General features: G+C 37.4%; 3 protein-coding genes and 3 long non-coding RNA genes across 6 annotated transcripts; 3 read left to right on the top strand and 3 right to left on the bottom strand.

Annotated features, from left to right (window-relative positions):
* Positions 1 to 2,238: 2,238 nt before the first annotated feature.
* Positions 2,239 to 3,351, top strand: LOC119083619 (ceramide-1-phosphate transfer protein-like). Its single transcript, XM_037193356.1, has 3 exons — positions 2,239 to 2,503; positions 2,560 to 2,771; positions 2,844 to 3,351. The coding sequence occupies exons 1-3, from the start codon at positions 2,382 to 2,384 to the stop codon at positions 3,137 to 3,139; spliced, it is 630 nt and encodes a 209-aa protein (XP_037049251.1). The 5' UTR covers positions 2,239 to 2,381; the 3' UTR covers positions 3,140 to 3,351.
* Positions 3,352 to 5,078: 1,727 nt separating this feature from the next.
* On the top strand, positions 5,079 to 5,604 carry LOC119083621. Its single transcript, XR_005088905.1, has 2 exons — positions 5,079 to 5,184; positions 5,241 to 5,604. It is a non-coding gene; the product is annotated as an uncharacterized LOC119083621 (long non-coding RNA).
* A 2,296-nt stretch (positions 5,605 to 7,900) lies between these two features.
* Positions 7,901 to 8,525, bottom strand: LOC119083622. The gene is made up of 3 exons (XR_005088906.1): positions 8,419 to 8,525; positions 8,189 to 8,352; positions 7,901 to 8,119 (listed from the first exon to the last, which is right to left on the bottom strand). It is a non-coding gene; the product is annotated as an uncharacterized LOC119083622 (long non-coding RNA).
* On the top strand, positions 8,512 to 9,450 carry LOC119083620 (ceramide-1-phosphate transfer protein-like). The gene is given in 4 exon segments (XM_037193357.1): positions 8,512 to 8,750; positions 8,752 to 8,777; positions 8,838 to 9,049; positions 9,122 to 9,450. Coding segments are annotated over 4 exon segments (630 nt in total). The 5' UTR covers positions 8,512 to 8,654; the 3' UTR covers positions 9,418 to 9,450.
* On the bottom strand, positions 9,437 to 10,052 carry LOC119083623. The gene is made up of 2 exons (XR_005088907.1): positions 9,892 to 10,052; positions 9,437 to 9,829 (listed from the first exon to the last, which is right to left on the bottom strand). It is a non-coding gene; the product is annotated as an uncharacterized LOC119083623 (long non-coding RNA).
* A 254-nt stretch (positions 10,053 to 10,306) lies between these two features.
* Positions 10,307 to 12,071, bottom strand: LOC119083616. Its single transcript, XM_037193353.1, has 5 exons — positions 11,710 to 12,071; positions 11,360 to 11,652; positions 11,108 to 11,294; positions 10,760 to 11,047; positions 10,307 to 10,693 (listed from the first exon to the last, which is right to left on the bottom strand). Exons 1-5 carry the CDS (start codon positions 11,953 to 11,955, stop codon positions 10,373 to 10,375), a joined length of 1,335 nt encoding a protein of 444 aa, XP_037049248.1. The 5' UTR covers positions 11,956 to 12,071; the 3' UTR covers positions 10,307 to 10,372.
* Between the last annotated feature and the right edge of the window lie 6,923 nt (positions 12,072 to 18,994).

The raw sequence follows: 18,994 nt of genomic DNA, 5'->3' as shown, positions 1-18,994 counted from the left end.
ACCACTCAACCGGTCTCAAAAGTTGAAGAAAATATTTTCTTCAAATGAGACCACTCAACCAACCTCAAAAGTCGAAGAAAATATTTTCTTCAAATGAGACCACTCAACCGGTCTCAAAAGTCGAAGAAAATATTTTCTTCAAACGAGACCACTCAACCGGTCTCAAAAGTCGAAGAAAATATTTTCTTTAAACGAGACCACTCAACCGGTCTCAAAAGTCGAAGAAAATATTTTCTTTAAACGAGACCACTCAACCGGTCTCAAAAGTCGAAGAAAATATTTTCTTCAAAAGAGACCACTCAACCGGTCTCATAAGTCGAAGAAAATATTTTCTTCAAATGAGACCACTCAACCGGTCTCAAAAGTCAAAGAAAATATTTTCTTCAAAAGAGACCACTCAACCGGTCTCAAAAGTCAAAGAAAAAAATTTCTTCAAATGAGACCACTCAACCGGTCTCAAAAGTCGAAGAAAATATTTTCTTTAAACGAGACCACTCAACCGGTCTCAAAAGTCGAAGAAAATATTTTCTTCAAAAGAGACCACTCAACCGGTCTCATAAGTCGAAGAAAATATTTTCTTCAAATGAGACCACTCAAACTGGTCTCAAAAGTCAAAGAAAAAAATTTCTTCAAAAGAGACCACTCAACCGGTCTCAAAAGTCAAAGAAAAAAATTTCTTCAAAAAAGACCACTCAACCAACCTCAAACGACAAAGAAAATATTTTCGTCAAATGAGACCACTCAACCAACCTCAAAAGTCGAAGAAAATATTTTCTTTAAACGAGACCACTCAACCGGTCTCAAAAGTCGAAGAAAATATTTTCTTTAAACGAGACCACTCAACCGGTCTCAAAAGTCGAAGAAAATATTTTCTTTAAACGAGACCACTCAACCGGTCTCAAAAGTCGAAGAAAATATTTTCTTTAAACGAGACCACTCAACCGGTCTCAAAAGTCGAAGAAAATATTTTCTTTAAACGAGACCACTCAACCGGTCTCAAAAGTCGAAGAAAATATTTTCTTCAAAAGAGACCACTCAACCGGTCTCATAAGTCGAAGAAAATATTTTCTTCAAATGAGACCACTCAAACTGGTCTCAAAAGTCAAAGAAAAAAATTTCTTCAAAAGAGACCACTCAACCGGTCTCAAAAGTCAAAGAAAAAAATTTCTTCAAAAAAGACCACTCAACCAACCTCAAACGACAAAGAAAATATTTTCGTCAAATGAGACCACTCAACCAACCTCAAAAGTCGAAGAAAATATTTTCTGCAAATGAGACCACTCAACCGGTCTCAAAAGTCGAAGAAAGTATTTTCTTCAAATGAGACCACTCAACCGGTCTCATAAGTCGAAGAAAATTTTTTCTCTAAATGAGACCACTCAACCAACCTCAAACGTCGAAGAAAATCTTTTCTTCAAATGAGACCACTCAACTAACCTCGAACGTCGAAGACAATATTTTCGTCAAATGAGACCACTCAACCAACCTCAAAAGGCAAAGTAAATATTTTCTTCAAATGAGACCACTCAACCGGTCTCAAAAGTCGAAGAAAATATTTTCTTTAAATGAGACCACTCAACCAACCTCAAAAATCGAAGAAAAAAATTTCTTTAAAAGAGACCACTCACTCCATCTCATATGGTCTGAAAACTTATCCACAATGAGACTGCTCACTTAGTCTCGACAATTCCACCAAAGAATACTCGAAAAGAGACTACTCGTTCGGACTCACGCGGTCTAAAAACTTATCCACAGTGAGACTGCTCACTTAGTCTCGACAATTCCTCCAAAGAATACTCGAAAAGAGACTACTCGTTCAGACTCAGTAGATCTCAAAAATGACAATTTGTTCATCCAAAAGTTTCATCACAAAAAATAAATAAATTTGAGACTGGATTGAGACTACCAACCATTTTTAGACCGAAATGAGACCGTTGAGAACACTTTTTTCGTGGTCTCATGAGACCGAAATTTTTACCCGGGTATACTTTAAGTTTTCAGTTTTCAATTTTCAGCACTGACTTCAGTGACAGATAGTTGAGAAATGTCACAATATTTTCATATTGTGTTGTCAATACACCGATTTTTCATATTGTGGGTCGGTGCGGTTCGACCATGTCAAAATCGGCGAGTACTATCCACTCAATGCACCAGCAGACCAAAATTCAGGCGACTTTCAACATTTCCGTCCTTGTGACGTAAGTTTTCAATTTTCAGCACTGACTGCAGTGACAGATAGTGAGAAATGTCACAATATTTTCACCATTGTGTTGTCCATCAACACAACAATATTTTAGTAGGTGCGCGAATTTATTTTTTTCGTTAAATTCTTAGTTTTCATTCCATTTTCGTAAACGATTTAATTTTAAACAAACAAAGAAATGGCTCAAGATCGATTCGATTTAAGTTTAGTGCATAAAAAGTTTTCGGAGTCGTTGCACGAAATCAATGACAATGATATTTACGTGGACACCTACCTGGAAGGCTTCACCGAACTGAACAAGTAAATTTTCCATTGTCTTCCTTTGTTGTTCTCTTACAATTTGTAATATAAAAAAGGTTCTTCTCACTAATGGGCACCGTATTCGGCTTTGTCAGCAGCGACGTAAAGTCGAAAATTGAAATCTTAGAAGAATTCCGTAGAAAAGAAAATAACGAAAAATTTGCCACATTCAGTTCGATGTTGAACTACGAAAAGACAACTGGTTTGCTCAATAAAAGTGATTATGTGTCTGGCAGCCGGACATTGCTTCGACTACATAGAGGACTAGGTGTGCATTCTCGTGCCAAAAATATTGTTTTCGTTTCGATGACATCCGTTTCCTTTCTCTCGCTCATTTCAGATTTCATTCGAGAATTTCTGTTTAATTTGGGCAAATTGAATCCATCCGAGAAGACTAGCACGGTGTGCCAAGCCGCCTACACTCAAACACTTGCTCAATATCATCCCTGGTTAGTTCGCAAAGGTGCCATGGTGGCCATGTACACAATGCCGACGAGAGATCAATTGCTGAACAAAGTTTGCTTGGACGTTGAAAGGGCAATCGAATTGCTACCCGAAATGCTCGAAACGACTAGGAATGTGTACGATCGGACTCAGCAATTGTTTACGGATTTCGATCTGCATGGACTGCCCTAGTAAAACGACAATTCTTAGCGCGAAAATGGAATACAAATGTGATCGGCTTGGTATCGCAAACCGGAATGCACCGAAAGGCTGAACCACCAAAAGATCTTGATTCGTTTTATTGCTTTCGTTGACGAGGCACAGTCTTTGGTTGGCCAGTTATTTAGTTGGCTCTTTCAGTGCATTCGGTTCGCTAAACCAAGTCATGAAACGTGTTTGACGAACAGAGGCTTTTAATTTATGAAATTTATGCAAATTGCTATCGCTATATCCGTTCAATAAACCAAAATTTATCCTCGAAATTGAAATTGAATTCGAATTCACGACTTTTATCATCCCTTCAAAGCTTCGTAGGCTGAATTGATCCGTTTCATAACTTCTTGTTTCTTCAAAAGTTCATCGGTAGATAAATCCATGTTTTTATCTGCAACGAATACAGACAAAAACATAGCTAACGCCGACCCGTACGAAACACCTATTCGTATCAAAAGCCTTTAATGTGAAACTCTTCATTTCTCTTACTTCATTTTCTTCCCTACTGAAAAGCTATTCGCCCTTTAAAATCACTTACATTATCCACTCTTTGCCTTGTTATCATCAACAAATAAATTGCCGGAGGCAATATAGACAGCCCCGTACGAAGTCAAATTTCATAAATTCCTATTTAAACAGCTACATACCGCTATATTTACCTATATTTCACTATAAATAAACATTTCACAGAGGAATATGCTATTATATAGCTCTATATGCCTGTATATAGCTCGATATAGCGGTATATAGGTATATATAGATGTCCATATATGGAATCCCTGAAACCCCACACACATAACAAATTATTTCCATGTTAACAAAAACTCTCTAAGTACAATTTTTCACAAGATATTTCACTTTTACTAAAATCCAATATGGCCGCCGGCAGCCATTTTGTTAGGAGACCAGAAATAGTACCGACGCTTTACATGCGTTAATACCTTTCAAACAAAAAAAATTCATGAAATTCGGTCAAAATTTACTCGAGATATTGACAAAATACTCCACGTTGACTGTACGGCCGAGTAGCCGGATAAGAGCTCACTCCAAGAGACCTAGCTCACGCTCCGGAGAACATTATTTCATGAATTTTTTTTGTTTGAAAGGTAATAACGAATGTAAAGCGTCGGTACTATATCCAGTCTCCTAATAAAATGGCTGTCGGCAGCCATATTGGATTTTATTAAAAGTGAAATATCTTGGGGAAAATGGTACTTAGACAGTTTCTGTTAACATGGAAATAATTTGTTATGTGTGTGGGGTTTCAGGGATTCCATATAGTGACATCTATATATACCTATATACAGCTATATACAGCTATGTACAGGCATATAGAGCTATATAATAGCATATTCCTCTGTGAAATGTTTATTTATAGTGAAATATAGGTAAATATAGCGGTATATAGCTGTTTAAATAGGAATTTATGAAAGTTGACTTCGTACGGGGCTGTCTATATTGCCTCCGGCAATTAATTTGTATATGATAACAAGGCAAAGAGTGGATAAGTGATTTTAAAGGCTTTTGACACGAATAGGTGTTTCGTACGGGTCGGCGTTAGCTATGTTTTTGTCCGTATTTTGAGGCTCCATATTTTGTGCGTCCTGACTTTGGCCGGGAGCCGAAAATCCAGCGTAGTATTCACAAATTTGAGCACCTTTTTATGAAAACTGAATTTTATAAATTTTGATTGAAACATATTTGTGAATATTTAAACTTTGGCTGAGTGTTGTGTTAGTTTATTTCACAAATAAACAACATAAAACCAACAATAACATAATTTAGAACAACAAAATTTTTAATTTACAATTTTTTTGAATAACAAAATTTGAAAGTGACCGCCACTTTACAGAATTCACCACTGAATAAATAAATTGTTTTGATTGGTTGTTCGAAAAAGTGTGAACTGTCAAAATTATCTGTATTTGTACGAGATTTTTATTTTATTTATCTATTAATCATTTGAGCCTATCGTATGTTAAATAAAAGTCTTAGAATCAAACTTCTCTACAACAAGATGGCAGGTAAAAAATGAAATAAAAATCTTCACTCGATATGGCATAATTTTTATAATTATTAGCCAGACCATTTGATTTTGTCACCATATCAAGAGAGGTTGAACATTGGCTGCGAACATACCCAATAACAGTTTCACAATGTGAAGAAGTGATGCAGCTTACCCGAGATTGGAATGAAAATACAGAAAGTGATGAGTCATCATCTGCGTCGGATGAAGGAAGAGATTCTCCTGGAGAAACCGCGAACGAATTAGTAGAGGGAAAGGATATACTAATTAAGCAGGTCAATGGAGGCCTTCGACTTCTTCAAACCAAGTCACAAGGCTATCAGGCGACCGGCTTAAAGTGTCTGTATCAATACATCGGAATGGATCCTAAACAATTAAAAACTCGAAGAATTTAATGAATTAAAGATGAAGAAAGGAACTAGATTGTGTTTTTGTGCCTGCCGGAAGCAAGTCTGATACTCTGTGATTGTTGCAGACAAGAATTACTTGGTGCTTGAGACCCCGAAGCAGTCATTCTACTTTGTAGACACGTTTGTTCGACACCGACAGCGTAGCGCAAAGCGTAATTTTGACAGTTTTCTCGCAGAGACCATTTCTGTTTGACGCCACTTATAGATTCTGTACTTTGGTTAATTTAGTCAAAGAAATTTAAGGGCCCATTCATGAAAGTCGTCATTGGTGATTTTCGATTTCGACCTATACCGTACGAAGAAATTGTATTTCGAAAATTACTATGATTAAGGGAACTTAGTCCGCTAGATGAAGAAAAGTTAATTTGTCGCTTCGGTTGATAGTATCTATAAATAGCGTCTACATTGCATGCATACACATCGGACAAATGGCAGGAATTTCATTTCTTACAGGCAATCAAACTAAAACAGCAAAAGCATCACATACTAAAGATACAGGCAGGAATAGTCGATTTGACGAGGGACCTAAATTGATAAGAAGACTTTTGATTTTGGTGTTAAACGCGAATTTCACGGTATTCAGGTCTCTTCTTTGAATGTATTTGCTTCGACTCCTCCTGCCTGTATCTTTACTATATGTCGTGGCAAAAGTGAACCAAATGTTCTAAAGAGAAGTCTACGAGAATCTTGTTTCAGTTAAGTTTTCACACAACTCTGTTTTATTGGCGGATTACTTTTACAATAGGTAGGCAGGTTACTAAAACAGTTCTAAGAAATTATAATTTTCGGTTGATAAAATCGTTGAAGTTCCAATAGTAGCCTGCTCGTACAAGATTTTATGATGAATGCTATTAGGAACATTTTCGGGCAGCGCAAGCTAAGGTTTACCCTACAATCGCCTTTTTTATGTACTCAAGCACTGCATTCCGAGAATATTTCAACAAAAGAACATAGCTAACGCCGACCCGTACGAAACACCTATTCGTATCAAAAGCCTTTAATGTGAAACTCTTCATTTCTCTTACTTCATTTTCTTCTCTGCTAAAAAACTCCCTTTAAAATCACTTACTGTTCTAGAGCAAATGAAAAGAATGTTCTGTCAATATGACGAGCGCATTTCGCATCTTTATCGGGGAGCAGCCATAAATTTGCTTAACACTTCACCGGAATTGATTGGACAAGCGGTGAGCAGAACTATTAAGGACGGTTTTGTGAAACACGCCGAAGAAAATCTTCGCATCACTTTCGATTCCGATTATCAGATGGTCAAAGATTACATGGGGAAATTTGCTCCACGATTAGCAACTGATTATTTCGTATTGGGATTTTGTCCGATTCCAACATTTTACTAAAATAATTCTGTCCAATGCACGGTTCAAAAATTATTCAAATTTATTTGCATTAAAACGTAGCCTATTTGACAACACGTCTATTTGGGTTTGTATTTTCGTTGCTGCGACTTCATATACTCGGTAAATCTCGACAGATTTAATCGAACTGTACAAACAGCCGAATACCGGTCGCTCAAATCTTGTTTCTGTTGCTGAATCTTATTCTTGAGCACACGTTCCAACTGTTTCGCCTTTGCCACCAAGCCCAACTCATAAACAATTTGTTCCCAGTCATTGTCCGAGAAAATGTCCATCGCCTCCGATTTAGCTCAAGAATCCTGCTCTTGTAAACTGGCGTCCACAATGAATGCAATAATGGTTTTGACTAGAACTTCTGCCAATCTCAGCCAATTTGCGCGAGTTTCTGGTTCGGTACAATTTTGTACGCCATTAAGCATAAGCTGCAGGTCGTCGTTGGTCATTTTCTCGAATAAAATCGGACTGTACTTGAGATGATCGAGTGCCCCTCGCATCAGTGATGTGGACGCTTCCAGAATGTCGGTGTTCTGTGTTCCCTGGAAGACCTGTTGACCCAAATCTAGCCAAACATTGTAAATAGCTGTATGTCCACCAAGATCTTCTGTGGTCATCAAATTACACAGATTGTGTAAACAGAGGAGCGACGAAATCCGCATTTTCTTCACTCTAAACTAAAAAAAGGATTCGATTCGTCAAGCGGTCAGCGGTCGGTTTCGAATCAAATTTCGTGGCTCATGTAGCACAAGCGACTTCATTTTTGAACAGCAATTTGGTTCCTCCTGAAATATGGTTTCAGACCGACATGAGGAAGGGATATGCACTTTGCTTAGATACGAAACATTTGTGACTAAATACAAAATGAAATTTATTTCCCAATGAGCAAGACTTTTTCAGTTTCTTTTCATCGAATTAGCTATCAAACTGCAGGCGCACAGAAACTCTTCTTCGTAATCGCAGAAACTACGTCGGTTTATCATGAGACTTTCTGGTATAAGCGATCCCAACGATGTGTCCAGTAAAAATTGTAAATATTTCCGAATTTCCGCAACGGTTTGATTTCCCGTTTGGTACATAAACCGAATTTCGTCCACGATTTTAGCCATTTTTGTATTTTCTGCATTCAAATTGGCTGCAACTAGCTCCGCATCAGCGACTGAAAAACGGAGAGAAAATTACTTTCCTTTCTGCTCCACAAAATATTTTGTTTTAAATCGCAGCCTACCCTGAGGAACCGATATATTGACATCTAACGACTGCGTAAGGATCTCGATGGCTCTATGCCAAGTCCATCGATTCTTCAATAGCTGTAAGGATCCGTTAGGTGTCAACAGTGTGTAGAACGGTGAAATAGCTTCGCTGGGTCGTTGACATTGGACATCCATTGAACTGAAACGAATGAAAAAATGGATTGAGCCCAGCCCGACTTCTAGACACGGAAATAATTTGGCTTACGCAGGCAACTGGTTCCAATGTTTGTGTATCAAATTGGAGAGGAGTAAAAGCTCGTTTTTGTACTCAGCCGATTTCAACGTCATCGAAGATACTACCGGCCTGTCACAATATTTTCACCATTGTGTTGTCCATCAACACAACAATATTTTAGTAGGTGCGCGAATTTATTTTTTTTCGTTAAATTCTTAGTTTTCATTCCATTTTCGTAAACGATTTAATTTTAAACAAACAAAGAAATGGCTCAAGATCGGTTCGATTTAAGTTTAGTGCATCAAAAGTTTTCGCAGTCGTTGCACGAAATCAATGACAATGATATTTACGTGGACACCTACCTTGGAGGGCTTCACCGAGCTGAACAAGTAAATTTTTCCATTGTTTTCCTTTGTTGTTCTCTTACAATGTTCAATGTACCAAAAAAGGTTCTTCTCACTAATGGGCACCGTATTCGGCTTTGTCAGCAGCGACGTAAAGTCGAAAATTGAAATCTTAGAAGAATTCCGTAGAAAAGAAAATAACGAAAAATTTGCCACATTCAGTTCGATGTTGAACTACGAAAAGACAACTGGTTTGCTCAATAAAAGTGATTATGTGTCTGGCAGCCGGACATTGCTTCGACTACATAGAGGACTAGGTGTGCATTCTCGTGCCAAAAATATTGTTTTCGTTTCGATGACATCCGTTTCCTTTCTCTCGCTCATTTCAGATTTCATTCGAGAATTTCTGTTTAATTTGGGCAAATTGAATCCATCCGAGAAGACTAGCACGGTGTGCCAAGCCGCCTACACTCAAACACTTGCTCAATATCATCCCTGGTTAGTTCGCAAAGGTGCCATGGTGGCCATGTACACAATGCCGACGAGAGATCAATTGCTGAACAAAGTTTGCTTGGACGTTGAAAGGGCAATCGAATTGCTACCCGAAATGCTCGAAACGACTAGGAATGTGTACGATCGGACTCAGCAATTGTTTACGGATTTCGATCTGCATGGACTGCCCTAGTAAAACGACAATTCTTAGCGCGAAAATGGAATACAAATGTGATCGGCTTGGTATCGCAAACCGGAATGCACCGAAAGGCTGAACCACCAAAAGATCTTGATTCGTTTTATTGCTTTCGTTGACGAGGCACAGTCTTTGGTTGGCCAGTTATTTAGTTGGCTCTTTCAGTGCATTCGGTTCGCTAAACCAAGTCATGAAACGTGTTTGACGAACAGAGGCTTTTAATTTATGAAATTTATGCAAATTGCTATCGCTATATCCGTTCAATAAACCAAAATTTATCCTCGAAATTGAAATTGAATTCGAATTCACGACTTTTATCATCCCTTCAAAGCTACGTAGGCTGAATTGATCCGTTTCATAACTTCTTGTTTCTTCAAAAGTTCATCGGTAGATAAATCCATGTTTTTATCTGCAACGAATACAGACAAAATTAGTATTTGAATCATGAAAACGATATTGTTAAGTCCATACCTGGATGATGCTCTCTAGCCAATTCACGAAATTTCTTTTTAATGTCAGCCTTTGTAGCCAGTTTAGTCAAACCCAATACATCGTAGTGGATCATGGAATCATTTGATCCACCGGATTGATGTGATCCACCGGATTCATTTGATCCACCGGATTGATGTGATCCACCGGATTCATTTGATCCACCGGATTGATATGATCCACCGGATTGATATGATCCACCGGATTCATTTGATCCACTGGATTGATGTGATCCACCTGATTGATGTGATCCACTGGATTGATGTGATCCACTGGATTGATGTGATCCACCGGATTGATGTGATCCACTGGATTGATGTGATCCACCGGATTGATGTGATCCACCGGATTGATGTGATCCACCGGATTGATGTGATCCACCGGATTGATGTGATCCACCGGATTGATATGATCCATCCTTGTTGTCACCCTTAAATCCCGAATCATAACTAGATCGACCCGATTAGTATGATCCATACGATTTTTTGAATCCTTCGTAATCAAATTTACCACTGCTACCCGGTCGTGAACCTCTATTATATCCTGATTGTTGTGATCCATAAGATCTATTGTAGAAATCTTCATATTTACCACGCCCAGGCTTCGATTGTTGACGATGACTTCCATACGTGTTCGAATGTCTCAATGATTTCAATATTTTCGTCAAAACATCTCTCTCAGAGCGTCCACAAAGTGCGAGCCTTAGCTCTACAGTGTCTTTAATTCTTTTAGAGAACGAATTGTAGTCAACCCAATTGAAGCGTTTGAAGGTGCTATGAAGTCTCTGTTGCATAGGACGATAGTATTAGGTAATGTTACGTGGATGGAGGTCATTAAAATTAAAATTTACCTCCAATGAATCAACACACTTGGCGTCGGTATTCATGGCTTCGATGAGCAGATCGACCGACTTTTCATCGTTTCCATTTGAAGATGAATACACAGCGTTCAGAATAAGCATTTCTGTGTAATGCTTCCCGATTTTGTGAGCAGGATCCAACAAAATTTCCTTAATTTCTGCTTTATGCACTGGAATATTTTCCATATAAACTTTTAACAGATCCACCGTTGCGAAAACGTTTCTTGCGTCATTTTCTACAGCTTTCTTGAGATATTCCAGCGCAGCGCTTGGAGAGTTCTACAACAATAGAATCGTTGACACGAGTCACTTTTCATTATAAAATGATGTCTGACTTACCGTCGATATTGACAACACTGCCATTCTATGGTTCGCTTTGCTGGAGTTCGGATTGAACAATAATGCACGTCTGACACAGACCATTGCAAATGCAGTGTCGCGATGAGCGTAAGGAAGTATCGACGAGTATATTTTTGCCACGTCAATGTTTGATCTAACCGATGTCGGATCAATGGCCAAGACATCACTAGAAGCAATCGTAAATTAACTGAATGATTAACTCTGCAATGATCTTGAAAGTTTAAAACTCACTCGACCTTTGCTCGAATGCATTCCAATACGTCTGATTCACGATGGAAAACTTTTCTGCCATATTTTATGGGCACGAACTTTCCAGAACTTTTTAGAATTTCTGCTAGACAGAATGCATATCCCAGGCATATTCGGGCATCAAACATGGCATATCGTTTGTCCATTGCTTCAACAATAACATCAATTTCTTCTTGTGATGGGGTGCCGAAGCTTTTGCTTGCTGCTTTCTTGAAACGAAGTACCGAGTACAAACAAAATCTCCATTCTAGGTTTTCTGGATCCATTCTTATTAACTGAAAATTTTAACCATTCACTGGTCCGTTAAGCAGATGTTTTTTTGAAAAACTTACGTTGCGAATAATTCTCAATTGGAAGTCGTGACAGACGCCTTTCAGTAGATTACCAGCAAAGTACTGTTTTATAGCGAAAACTCCGACTTGATGGGGAATACTCGTGGAGCATTCATTTAGTGTATTTAACAGGCCCTTTAATGCAGATGCACTGACTTGCGTAGCATCCTTCACCATCTTCTTTTTGATTTCTTGGATCTTTCCCTTGATTGCCAAGCAATTGGCAACGTATCGGAAGCCAACCATATTTTCTTTGTCAGCATAATAAGCTTTGTGTGAGTTAATTAATTTAACAAGAGCAAATGCATCTGCTGCTTGAAATTCATCTTTTCGAATTTGAATTTCGATTCGAAGACATCGCTTAGCTATCATTTCGACAACTGAATACCTCAAAGCTACTGCATCGTCACCCGGTGGATTCGAGAAATCGTCCTTGTTGTGCGAGATCAATTTATTTAGTTCTTCATCTATCACTGATCCGTAATCGTTCCGTAGCTCATCTAACCACTTGGAAGTCGTTTCGTTTGTCTTTAATGCAACATTGATTTCTTCCAAATATTTCGCAGCATCTTGGTTGTCCGAAGGATTATCCGAATTTATTTTCAGATTGGAAAAAATACTGTCCAAGTCATCCATAATTTCAAACAAAACACTCAATATAACAAGAAGCACAAATGTGAACTGATGCCACCCGAAAAATGATTTTCGATTCTACTCTGCTTGTGCTAATGAAGATGACGTTCAATGTATCTTTTTCACAATAGCTGAAGAACAAGAGGATATAGATTGCAGTTATACACGAGTATGACTAATGACTAACCATTGCATAATCTGCATCACGAGCATAATACTTTAGAAATGGCAATATATGATATGATCAAGTTTTGACTTACATTATGTGCATTAACTATAGGTATCTAGATGTGCAGACGTACTCGTGTATATAGGTCTCTTCCAAGTGCAACATCGAAATGTCAATCGTCATCCACAGACTACATAACCAAACAATGTTGTTGACAAAATGTATGGAAACCCGTTGAGGTTATGGCTCTGTGGATGACGTTTGACAGTAAACTGCACTTTGCACCTGCGCTTGGAAGAGATCTATTGACAGAGGCATTTTTAGATTAGGGAGGCTTTGGTGAAAAGTCCCACCCTACGAGAGCTTTTTTCAATTGATTTTTTGAAATATTTTTCGGAACATTAATAAAAACCAAAAATGCTTTGATGTGATGGTTCATAGTTAAAATATTGCAACAAAAGAGTGATTAATAAGTAGTTGGCTAACAATGGTTTAAGTGGTTTGAAACAATTAAAGTAAATGGATAGGTATGGCCAAACGTTCAAATTTGTTCTAGTCGGAGCACATACGGATTTGTATGGCGCCACCTCAAACGAACTCGTTTCTAGTGCAAATTTTCACTAGAAATGAGTTCGTTTGAGGTGGCGCCATACAAATCTGTATGTGCTCCGACTTGTATGGACTGGCCATACCTACTTATCTACTTTCATTGGTTTGAAATGCTATTTGAATAAGTGAACAATAATATCGCACACTAAAACTCAGTAGGACAATGTCAATGGTATACGCTGAACGGCCTCTTCTTCGTTACTCTTATCGCCACAATTTGTTTATGCTCATTCTTCTTTGATACATTCATTTTAGCTGTGTATGCGTTTTTGTTTTGTAATTAAATATAACTACAACAAAGTATAATAATCAATGAAAGTTTAGTTCTGTCGTCGGCTGAAAAGTTCCCTAAGACGCAACAACTATACAAGAACAAAGTAGTATAATGATAATGCTCGTGTTTATGGCGATGAAATCAGAAATTTGAATGGGAATATATGGGAAAAAAAATTTGTCCATTCAAACTTTGACGATTTTTCCGGACCACTAAAATGATTTCAAAAATTCCAAAAAAAATTTTTTTTTGGAATTAGCTAGTTAACACCATATTTTGAGGCGGTTTAAAATTGAAATTCTCAGACATACGGTGGTTTACTATTGCAGACTTCATCTTGTGAAAATTTTTTCAACGACTTTGATCAAGGATTGAGTTCAGAAAACTCTAATCTAGCGCCTTACCTAGTAAAACTTTGTTCACAACGCGAAATGAATGGAAATTTGCCAGAGCAATCTACACGCGCCCGGTAAAATATTTTTGATGATAAATTTCTATTATTTTTGTGCCAAAATATGTAAAAGTTTCAAAAGCCACTGGAATTGTTCGGATTGATTCAGTGTACTCCGAGAAAACTTAAGGTGTAAGTTTACCCTGTATTTTAGCAAATTTCTAATTAATATTTGCAATTTTAATTAACGACTTTACGAGAATATGTAAATGTTCTAGATAAACATTTAGGAGTCGGAGATTAATGATCACAAAACTGATTACATGTGCTAACATTAACAGTAGCAAATTCAAGCGATTAGTTATACTAACATATAGATGTCAATCAACCTGAGAGTTCAATTTGATTTACTGCAAAACATAAATTATATAGAGCATATAGCCTTTTCACGTCGAAATAAATAATATTCAAAATGTATTTACCTATTACCGTCTACACTTTAAATCAAAGGAGCAAATGAAATGGAAAATGTCGTCATTCTATGGAAGTTTCGTGTTCCCATTTCTTCAGAATGAAACACCTTTCTCTCGCAGATAGTTTCATCTTTAACGGTCAAACTTTGAATTTATACCTCAAAGGAAAGGACGATGTCAAAGTCATCAAACGTGCGAAAATTTGTATTTGAGTCAGTAATAAATCGTACTGGATCTACGGATTGGATTGTGTATCGAGATCGACGATTAGTAATAAGTAGGGAATGCAAACCGATTTGAACCGATTTGGTTAACCATTTCGACATGAAAAAACCGCGTTCTGTTTTAATCACAAAGAAACCGGTTGACGAATCTATTGAATTTCCGGGAATGACAGTGAAACGTTTCTACTAAACTTGGACCCCACAATTAGGTGTTGAAAATTTGGCATAAAAATCGAAGAAGAGTCGCTAGCAGAAAGTTTTTGTCCTCAGACATCTCGGGATACAATTCCACTGGCATAAATCGAAGAAGAAATTTCAACACAGAAAACTACTAAGTTTGGTGACTTTGAAATCGGTTCGGTTAATCGGTTGATCGCGGTTTTTGAACGAGAAAAGATCGAAACCGTTGTTTCTGAATTCGGTTCCGGACAACCGATAATTTCATTACCGATAAAACATTACCGGAAACCGGTTTTATGATTTACATTACCGGTTCCATTACCGAAATTTTATAAAGCCCAAAAATTGATCTTTTAATTCATCGAATATCTGGTTAATCTGACAAATAATGACTCGATTAAAGTCTGACACTGATTTCTTTAAAAAAAAATCCTGTTGGACTGTGAATGTTATGTTCTTCCTTTTCGAACCCTAAGAATTGAATTTATCATAATGGCAAAGAATTGATCGTGGAATTAGAAGCGGTCATAGCAGACATGAATTGATCATAAGATCCAGGTGCGTTAATTGAATGTGAAGTGAAGTGTATCATGGCAGAAATTGAATTGATCATGGCGGAAATAGTGGACTATACACAACATCTGCGGCACAATGGAATGTGGAAGAGAGCGGTGATTCGATGTTAAATTACAGTGTCAGTGGTGTTGGGAGTGGTGTTTACCATAGTCCAGCTGATACAGATATCGAATGTAAACGATTAGTTCACAATAGCAATTGGCGAGATCGGACGTAAGCACTCTAGTAATTGAACAACACGTCAAGCGATTAGGATAGTGAAACTTTTAAAGAAGATTACTCGATGCAAATCGTTCGAATTGATGTCAATTAAAGCAGCCTAGATTTCGGAAATTATACCTGTGATGCAAGGAGGACGGAGGTGTAGTTGAGGAGGTGTGTTGGTTTACACCAAGGCTGTAAACTTTGGATTTATACAATCTCACGATCTAGTATTCGAAGAATCGGTTTTAGTATGCCTCGTTAAATTGAAATTGATCTGGTCATTCCGTTTATATTCGTCAGAATCTTTGGACGTTTTTACAATAAAGATTATATTTTCTACTGTCGTCGTTTCTCTTTTGTTCCTTCGAAGCCTGCAAAGTCAACATTAATAACTAACACAATCAACTATAGTCGCTTGATCTATGCGGTGGGCTGGGCACAGCTACTACATTGATTTGCATTGCAGAGAAAAGATGTAATTACTTCTTCAAAGCAGTTTTTAACCTGTTTCCATTCGTCCGAGTCTCACCCTGTCATTTTAAGCGTACCAATGAATATATTTGCTGCATATTAACAGTTTTACTATCGGATCTATTACTTCATTTGATCTTAGTATTTACAATAGATCGATTCCAAATTTTTTACTTCATTTTTTTAACGTGCTCGTTGCTGCTTGAGACTCGCACTACTAGTCAGAGTGTGCTGTTTATTTGTGGAGTTTTTATTGACAACAGATGATTAGATTTTGGTTTTTATTTATTTATACGAATCTTGCTGTATGACTAGATATTACATTTTGCTTAGATTAAAAAGAAAACACAGAAAATGATCGACGAAAATTAGACTTAATTCTAATGCTGTGTCTTAAAACCAAAAAAATTCTTTACAAAAATATACGTAAACCAAAATTCTAACTGAGATGCTTGAATATTAAGTAAATTTTTATTAAATATTGTTTATTACAGATATTACAGACAAACTTAAAGAAAAACGTTTAGGTAAAAATCATCTTATCTTCGCAATAGATCAGTGTCAAATAGCGGTTTCTTCTCTCAAAAAGTGTCAAATGAGTTGTCAATTTCACAAAGCTAACCTTAAAAGATGTTTCGTTCACAGAGCCGCCCCTTGAAATGTATGAAAATTTGTGTGGCGTCTCACAACCCAATACTTTTTTTGTTCGATTTGAGGTTAGCTTTGTGAAATTGACAACTTATTTGACAGCTCAAACGACATTGACAATGATCTATTATCGTTTTTTTTTTCTTATCTACTTTATGTGACATCATAAATTTTCGGTATTTTCATATCACAAACCAATTGTTATTAAAAGCAATCATTCGCTTCGCTCGGACACAAACATCGTCCCTGTGTACGACTTACAAAAATAATGTTTTACCATTGCGGAGTGATTTTATGGTGAGCTAAAGTTTTACAAATGTAGGCAACATTGATCCAACACCCAAATTAGACTGCTGATTGATCTCGCCTGGCTGTCAAAAATATCTCGAGGCGTAGGTCTCGCATTTTTTGTTCGATATATTAGTTATTTAAATATCGCCAAATCTTCCGGTGATTGGGGAACAAGCGGTCTCCGATTTTAATGAGTGATAGCTCGTTGGATTCGTCTTTCAATTCTAGGAAACATGTATCTTTCACTTTTTCGAAAAATAAATTGTTTTCTGTGAAAAGCGTTCTAAAGTAAAGACATGATTCTTTTGAAAAACAGCCTACCGAAATCGGGCGTGTTTTCTATTGGAACTTTTTATAGGTACCTAGAAAAGACTTCGACCCTAGAAGCCAAAACCACTTTCAAAAAAATTCTTCGAAGCTTTTGTGGCTGGTGAAAGGTCATCGAAAACCGAAAACTTGCACTTTTCTTACCAATATTTCTCCAGTTACACGAGCCGTACATTGTGGTGTGGGGTATCATTTGAAAGGTAATTTTATGGGCTTTTGGGCCAAATAGGGTCTTATGGGGCTTGGATGCATATGCGATGAAATATAGTCACTTAATCATTTCAACTTCTCGTATTTCATCGTAGATGCTTTCAAACCCCCATAAAACCCTATTTGGCCCAAAAGCACATAAAATTACCTTTCAAATGATACCCCACACGACCCTGTACGGCTCGTGTACCTGGAGAAATTTTGGTAAGAAAAGTGCAAGTTCGGTTTTCGATGACCTTTCACCAGCCACAAAAGCTTCGAAGAATTTTTTTGAAAGTGGTTTTGGCTTCTAGGGTCGAAGTCCTTTCTAGGTACCTATAAAAAGTTCCAATAGAAAACACGCCCGATTTCGGTAGGCTGTTTTTCAAAAGAATCCCTCTGCACAGAGGGTACCGAAAACAGTTTTTCGGCAATAACTCAAGAAAAAATTATTTCAAATTGTTGTAATGTTGTACTAATGTCGGCCTTGGAAAGACCTACAGGTATGACACAAAAGTACTGGGTTCATTTATATGTGGAACGATAGTGGGTGAGGCCAGCTACAACACCCCATACTCAGTTCCGTGGAACATCTAAGCTGCAGGGACGTCGGACTCTCCGAACAGCCACTATATTTTTAGTCAAAATTCTCGTGGATGTACTCGCACCAGCCAGTGCGTATACTCTACCTGTAGGTCTTTCCAAGGCCGACATTCGTACAACATTACAACAATTTGAAATAATTTTTTCTTGAGTTATTGCCGAAAAACTGTTTTCGGTACCCTCTGACATGTCTTTACTTTTGAACGCTTTTCACAGAAAATAAATTTTCTTTCGAAAAAGTGAAAGATTCGTGTTCGCTAGAATCGAAAGGAGAATCTAACGAGCTATCACTCATTCAATCCGGAGACCGCTTGTTTCCAAAGTTAAAAAAATCACCTGAAGTTTTGGCGATATTACTCTTAAGCTTTAAGCTTCGCCATACGGGATGAATCTCAAAATAATTAACTTTTAAGAAAATGCTTGCCACTCCAGTATTTTATCGTGCATAGACGTTGGAATGTCGGTGAAGAAGTAGTGAAAATAAAGAAAGGATTGAATCTTCTACCAAACAGTTCAGTTCAGTACCTTATTTAAAGTACCACTCATGTTTGAAGTGCGTTGCATCAGCCAAACAAAGAAACTTGGAATAAAGGACCGTTTTATAGATCATCTTCAAGGCCGTTTGAAATGTCATCCGCGTTAAAAATGATGAATTAACCGAATAGAGGTACCATGAGTAATTATTGATTGATTGGTTGATCAATGAAAAATCAATTATATGGTAAAGTTTTCTATATTGTTGTCACAATTTGTGTCCAAGCTCAAGTAAACAATGCTCTTAATGTCCCTAACCGAACTGCGCTTGCATGCTTACAATAATCATTTCGTCAGTTAGCTGCATCAACGGTATTTTTAATCATTCTCCTTCTTCTCATCTGATGGAACTTCCAACTCTCATCATAGAACGATCAGGAAGCAGAAATTAAAATGAAAGTTCACTGAGTTCGTAATAAATAGCCTTAAAATACTTAACAAACTTCCAAAGCCGCTTAGCCTTTTAAAAACGGCAAGCATATCGCGGTA

The sequence above is a fragment of the Bradysia coprophila genome, unplaced genomic scaffold (genome assembly GCF_014529535.1).
Source record: "Bradysia coprophila strain Holo2 unplaced genomic scaffold, BU_Bcop_v1 contig_70, whole genome shotgun sequence".
Taxonomy (NCBI): Eukaryota; Metazoa; Arthropoda; class Insecta; order Diptera; family Sciaridae; genus Bradysia; species Bradysia coprophila.
Note: the sequence above shows the minus strand (reverse complement) of the source record. Positions and strands in the feature narration are given on the sequence as shown.

What these genes read in the sequence shown, in the direction of transcription:
- LOC119083619 (XM_037193356.1), top strand. Translation starts at nt 2,382, where the DNA reads ATGGCTCAAGATCGATTCGATTTAAGTTTAGTGCATAAAAAGTTTTCG. An exon ending in GGCTTCACCGAACTGAACAA is followed by an intron (nt 2,504 to 2,559) that starts GTAAATTTTCCA and finishes AATATAAAAAAG; the next exon opens with GTTCTTCTCACTAATGGGCA. An exon ending in TCGACTACATAGAGGACTAG is followed by an intron (nt 2,772 to 2,843) that starts GTGTGCATTCTC and finishes CGCTCATTTCAG; the next exon opens with ATTTCATTCGAGAATTTCTG.
- LOC119083616 (XM_037193353.1), bottom strand. Translation starts at nt 11,955, where the DNA reads ATGGTTGGCTTCCGATACGTTGCCAATTGCTTGGCAATCAAGGGAAAG. An exon ending in AATTGAGAATTATTCGCAAC is followed by an intron (nt 11,653 to 11,709) that starts GTAAGTTTTTCA and finishes TAAAATTTTCAG; the next exon opens with TTAATAAGAATGGATCCAGA. An exon ending in TGCATTCGAGCAAAGGTCGA is followed by an intron (nt 11,295 to 11,359) that starts GTGAGTTTTAAA and finishes GATTGCTTCTAG; the next exon opens with TGATGTCTTGGCCATTGATC.